Below are 6,779 nucleotides of genomic sequence, written 5' to 3'. Positions count from 1 at the left end.
ACTGACGCTCGTAAAGTCCCCAACTTGATAAAGGTTTTTGGGGAGTTTTCGAACTTCAACGACAATTTCTTCCAAACTTGTCTTTGTTATGTGATTAAAGTTCCTGATCAGTTCTTTGGTCATGTATCAAGGACAAGTACTCTTTTTTTTTGTTGACTTGAGGGTCTGATCAACTTTCTTGTCTTCAAAAAGATTAGAGTGTTGGAAAAAAATATCTGTTTTATTACAGATTTTTTTTTAACAAAATTAAATAATTAGAATTTTAAAAATTAGAATATACAAGACGTATTTCAAGAATTTTTTTACTTTGAATCGACTTGTAATTTTTTTTAAAAAATTTTGTTTCTTGTCTTCAAAAAGATTAGAGTGTTGGAAAAAAATATCTGTTTTATTACAGATTTTTTTTTAACAAAATTAAATAATTAGAATTTTAAAAATTAGAATATACAAGACGTATTTCAAGAATTTTTTTACTTTGAATCGACTTGTAATTTTTTTTAAAAAATTTTGTTTCTTGTCTTCAAAAAGATTAGAGTGTTGGAAAAAAATATCTGTTTTATTACAGATTTTTTTTTAACAAAATTAAATAATTAGAATTTTAAAAATTAGAATATACAAGACGTATTTCAAGAATTTTTTTACTTTGAATCGACTTGTAATTTTTTTTAAAAAATTTTGATCGGGGTTGATACAACAAAAATTGTATCAAGTCATGCAAAGGATGGTTACCTTTGCAAATATGGCGACACTGTCAAATTGCCGGAAAATCCTGTTAAGTCTATAGTACCGCTCTAGTACCGAAAGGTCTGACTAGTTGCACCATAGAGAAATCTATGGGTATGGTAAGAATCTATGGAATAAGGATAATCGGCAGCCAAGTCCTAAACCATATTTTAAAGATATGGCATGGATGCAGTTCAGAGACTAAATGTCAGTGGGTCATTCATATATGAGAATGGCTTAAGATATAGTCCGCCCCACCCGAGAGGGTGCTCTAGGAAGAAGGAGTCTAACCAGCTCCCCGAGCCTAGAGAGGTCAAATCTCTTTAAGAGATGGATTGACTGGGATAAAGTTTCAAACCCTGGAAACGTTCCCAAATAACTACCTATTTGTTTCCTAATAACATTGTATATATAATAATAATGGCAAAACTTGTAAAACGTAAAAACGTAATAGCTAGACGTGTGAACAAACATCTACCTGTCGTCCTGTTAGGATCAAGATGTCACATACCACCGAGATATCTAAGAAAACCTCCAAAACTTAAAAAACCTCCAGCCCCACTCAAAGATGAACGAGATTGGATCTATCCAAACACATATACGGTACAAGATTTTTTAATGTTTTATAAAGTACTCGATGCTGTAGCTAAAGTTTACGAAAGACCCCCACATAAAGAAGAGAATTACCCTCCTGTAAATAATGAAGATTCTAGTTATCTCTATACACATTTGAAATATATAATTTACAAAGAAAGTAAAACAAAAGGATGCTGCATTTTTTCAAAGTATAAGAAAGGTTCTAGAACTAGAACAGAAAATGTTTGTTTCAGATTACCAATGCCTATTATTAAATGCATTAGAAAACTAAATCTTAATTGGAGAACTGAAATCAAACAACCTTCTGTTCCAGCTACTTGGATTGTATGTTGGTTAAACAGAATTTGGCCAGATACAAGTATAAATCCTTATCAAGGACCATATGTATTGTGCAATTCTTGTAAAAATATTGGATGTCTCAATCCAAAGCATCTCTCCTGGAGAAATTAAACAACAATAAATCTTTTTTTTAAAAAATTTTTAATAAATTAGTTTTCAAGAAATTAATACAATACAAAACCAATAACACTCTAATCGTTTTTTTCTCAGTTAGACTTATCCACCAAATTTAAGAAATCAAATTCTCAAAATTAATTTCTTTTCTAGACAAAAAATCTAGACAGCAAAATCTGTAAAAACTATGTTAATGAGAAATATATTAAATATAATAAGTTCTATCTTTCAATTAAAAGAATGTAATTAACGATAAAAAATTTTTCTCCGACTTGTAATTTTTTTTCAAAATTTTTAAGTAAATAGTTTTCAATAAATAATAAAAAATTTACTATTAATTGTATTAAGTTGTTATTTAATAAAATCAACATATATATAAACAATATATTAGGACACCCGCCACAGTAAATTTTCTTGTATTCTCCTAGAAATGAGTTTTAATTTAGTGTGGAAAAAATAAAAACTTGCGAATTTCGAGAAAACAAAACAATTCCTGGTTCAGGACATGTCCATATGTTAACATTCTACTATCACACATGGGGTTGTAACAGAACTTTTTTGTCATGACTTATAGGGGGGGTATGCATTCAGTTTCACTAATTTTTTTTTTTCCTTGACTCCCGTAACTAATAGGTGCAGCGTTTTCTACTTATAGGAGGGGGCAACCCGAAAATTTTTTTAAAGAGGGGTTGTGGGCCTACTCCAAAATTATAATGTAATGGGGGCCCTTCCACCCCATTACACCTTCCTTCCTTCCCCTGCTCTGTATCTCTATATCCAGAAATCTACAGTCTAGAACCTTCTCTTCTCCTCTTAGTTTATTCATCCATTTTCTCTAACTCTCTCTATTTAAAAAAATTTGACAAAAATTTTTTTTCACCAAGTCGAAAATCCCAGCATATCTACGCTCGTCCCGACTTTGAGAAAAAAATTTGAAAATTTTGAAAATTAAATAAGCTGATTTAAAGTATTACAGAAAATATTACAGTCTCGACCCCCCATATGTTTATCAAAATGTTTCATTCAAATTACTTAAAAACTTGTAAATCAGAAGTTAGACTATTTTTTAGTACTTCTCATCCGCTTAGATTTAATTCAAAGGGCGAGATTCCAGACCATATACATGGGTCTGATGACCCAGGTATTTCCGCCCTTGGATTTTCCATTTTTTTCACTTCTCATCCGCTTAGATTTAATTCAAAGGGCGAGATTCCAGACCATATACATGGGTCTGATGACCCAGGTATTTCCGCCCTTGGATTTTCCATTTTTTTCACTTCTCATCCGCTTAGATTTAATTCAAAGGGCGAGATTCCAGACCATATACATGGGTCTGATGACCCAGGTATTTCCGCCCTTGGATTTTCCATTTTTTTCACTTCTCATCCGCTTAGATTTAATTCAAAGGGCGAGAATAACTACGTGGAATAAGGACGTTGCGGTGGTAGATTTCTCCCTTTTGAAATTTTTGTTTTTTTTCATTTTGGCTAAACTCCGGAGTATAGACGTTGTATTCATATATATCCTCTCAATTTACAAGTTGGTTTGCTTTTTATCCTTCTAGAAAATTTTCGTCTCGACTTAGAAAAAAAAATTTGGCCAAAAAAAAAACTCTAAGTTCCCAGAAAAATGAACGGCTGGTCAGAATGGCGCGGACAAATACTTTGAGATGACTTATCATAGGGGTTCGTGAAACCTCCACGAAGGTCATCACCCGTTTTGATCAGCCGTTAAAAAATTTTGCTCGATTTTTTTGAAAAATTAGGAGACGTTTCCAAGAGAAAGTACGAGACGCTACTATCGCGGACTTATTGCGTCATATTTATTTCAATCTTCTTTTCTCAAAAGGGTTTGAAATAAAAAATGACCAATTTTTCGCTGGAACTCTACGCTTGTACTTTTTTTCTACTTAACAGAATTGGAGTACGCAGGACTTTAATGATAAGGTCACCAAGGTTTGTGGAGTAGGTGCCCGTCATAAAGTCCTAGAGATGCGTGTCGATTTTTGAAACTCAAAATTGCGGGGTTTTATTGGCAAGTTACCAGAGCCACCCTAGGCCTGATGACCCAGCTTTTTTTCCCCTTTTAAATTTTGAAGGCTAGAAACCTGAAAAAAACCTGAAAAAATTGGAGGTGAGATATCATGGTATAGGTCATCAGTTCCAAAAACCAACGGTCCTGGAAATGCGTTTCAATTTATTGACCCCATCTCCAGGAAAATTGGCTTATGAGAATGTGACCCTATACCTTGTGGGATATCAATTTCAATAACCATTTTCAAATCTGCTGTCTGGAAATGTAAAAAAAATTTACCAGGTACTTTCGAATTAGGGGAAATTGACCACATGGACAGCAATATGTATCTATGTGTAATATCAAAAATAATGGAAATTTTCCATTTTATAACGGCTTGGATTTAACCCCTATTGTGATAGTAAAAAGAGGACTTGTGTGGGGGTCCTGATGGAGAAAATTTTAAGATTGGAAAAGTCCATTTTTGAAATTTTCTTCGTCAAATTGGAGTTTGGGGAAATCTTACTATCTGACATGTATTTATATGTCTTCTAGAAAAATGGGGTTTTAAAATCTGTTAAGTAGAAAGTCAAAAATGACCTTTACTAATTGTCCGCGGACAAATTTTGCGACTCAACGGCTGAGAGTTAAGCAAAGTGATCTTCGTCACCAGGTCACGAATATATACTATTTGTGATCTACCCTGCGATTTTAGACTTTCTGATAGAAAGTCGCTGGGGAAAAAAAAAAAAATTCGTTCGAATCCATAGCTCGCACGCAAGGGCGCTTTTTTAGCACTAGCTCCATGAAGACTTGTCGACTAGATTTTTCCCTTTTTTGAATCTATTTTTTTTAAATTTTGGGTTTTTTCACCCCCTACCCAAATCCCTATACTAGGCCCAACGGGTTTTAGGGGGGTGTACCACAGTCCCAGCAAGGGGGTGAAAAAATCCAAAATTTAAAAAAAATAGATTCAAAAAGGGGAAAAATCTAGTCGACAAGTTTGGGGAGCTAGTGCTACTTTGCGTGCGAGCTATGGATTCGAACGAAATACCACAACGGCTCATATTTAACTATGGTCGTGAGCCCGGACAAATGCGGTACCACAAGATATGTCGCCAAATATGAATTTTCGGGTCTTCATTTTATTAATCTAAATTCAAATTGATTAAGCATGACAGGTCCACCTCGTCGGACAAATAAATATGTCGACCAGAATCTTCCCTTTTACTTCTAGCTTTAGCGGTTGGGGAAATTTTCATGGGCCGAGCGTAGTTTCGCTGGGAAAATTTTAAATTTAAATACTTGGATTTATCAAAAATGATCTTCGTAGCATGGTGTCTTATACCATATGTTTCCCGTCTAGAATAAAAAATTTACCCATGTTATAAAATTCGAACGACCCAAAAAATTTAACGAGGCCTTATTTCAAGATTCTTTCCAGCGCGCATATGCTCCAAAGTCATGATTTGTCGTCAAAAATTTTTTTTTGATTTTTGTCAAATTTCGTGAAGGAAACGGAATTTTCAAAAACCTACGCTCAAACAGGGTCCCATACCCCCCATATTAGCCTTCAGAAACAACTCTGGAATTGATGGGGAATTGGATTCGAACGAAATTGCGGATTTTTATTTCCTGAACGGCCATTCAGGAAGGGTAGACACTCAAACAAACAATAATATATAAGTATGTATGTGGTGTAGAATCTTCCCAAAGTCCATTTAGCCCTCTAGAAAATTTTCGTCTCGACTTAGAAAAAAAAATTTTGGGCCAAAAAAAAACTCTAAGTTCCCAGAAAAATGAACGGCTGGTCAGAATGGCGCGGACAAATACTTTGAGATGACTTATCATAGGGGTTCGTGAAACCTCCACGAAGGTCATCACCCGTTTTGATCAGCCGTTAAAAAATTTTGCTCGATTTTTTTGAAAAATTAGGAGACGTTTCCAAGAGAAAGTATGAGACGCTACTATCGCGGACTTATTGCGTCATATTTATTTCAATCTTCTTTTCTCAAAAGGGTTTGAAATAAAAAATGACCAATTTTTCGCTGGAACTCTACGCTTGTACTTTTTTTCTACTTAGTAAAAATATTAAGCGACGGACTTTAATGATAAGGTCACCAAGGTTTGTGGAGTAGGTGCCCGTCATAAAGTCCTAGAGATGCGTGTCGATTTTTGAAACTCAAAATTGCGGGGTTTTATTGGCAAGTTACCAGAGCCACCCTAGGCCTGATGACCCAGCTTTTTTTCCCCTTTTAAATTTTGAAGGCTAGAAACCTGAAAAAAACCTGAAAAAATTGGAGGTGAGATATCATGGTATAGGTCATCAGTTCCAAAAACCAACGGTCCTGGAAATGCGTTTCAATTTATTGACCCCATCTCCAGGAAAATTGGCTTATGAGAATGTGACCCTATACCTTGTGGGATATCAATTTCAATAACCATTTTCAAATCTGCTGTCTGGAAATGTAAAAAAAATTTACCAGGTACTTTCGAATTAGGGGAAATTGACCACATGGACAGCAATATGTATCTATGTGTAATATCAAAAATAATGGAAATTTTCCATTTTATAACGGCTTGGATTTAACCCCTATTGTGATAGTAAAAAGAGGACTTGTGTGGGGGTCCTGATGGAGAAAATTTTAAGATTGGAAAAGTCCATTTTTGAAATTTTCTTCGTCAAATTGGAGTTTGGGGAAATCTTACTATCTGACATGTATTTATATGTCTTCTAGAAAAATGGGGTTTTAAAATCTGTTAAGTAGAAAGTCAAAAATGACCTTTACTAATTGTCCGCGGACAAATTTTGCGACTCAACGGCTGAGAGTTAAGCAAAGTGATCTTCGTCACCAGGTCACGAATATATACTATTTGTGATCTACCCTGCGATTTTAGACTTTCTGATAGAAAGTCGCTGGGGAAAAAAAAAAAAAAAAAATTCGTTCGAATCCATAGCTCGCACGCAAGGGCGCTTTTTTAGCACTAGCTCC

General features: G+C 34.5%; 1 protein-coding gene across 1 annotated transcript; it reads left to right on the top strand.

The window, feature by feature from the left end:
- Positions 1–1,143: 1,143 nt before the first annotated feature.
- Positions 1,144–1,770, top strand: FDP41_010212 (uncharacterized protein; the record flags this gene model as incomplete). Its single annotated transcript, XM_044700486.1, has 1 exon — positions 1,144–1,770. One exon carries the CDS (start codon positions 1,144–1,146, stop codon positions 1,768–1,770), a length of 627 nt encoding a protein of 208 aa, XP_044556224.1.
- Between the last annotated feature and the right edge of the window lie 5,009 nt (positions 1,771–6,779).

The sequence above is a fragment of the Naegleria fowleri genome (genome assembly GCF_008403515.1).
Source record: "Naegleria fowleri strain ATCC 30894 chromosome Unknown tig79, whole genome shotgun sequence".
Lineage (NCBI taxonomy): Eukaryota > Heterolobosea > Eutetramitea > Acrasida > Naegleriidae > Naegleria > Naegleria fowleri.
The sequence above is the reverse complement of the archived record's forward strand: the minus strand, read 5'-3'. Positions and strand labels throughout refer to the sequence as shown.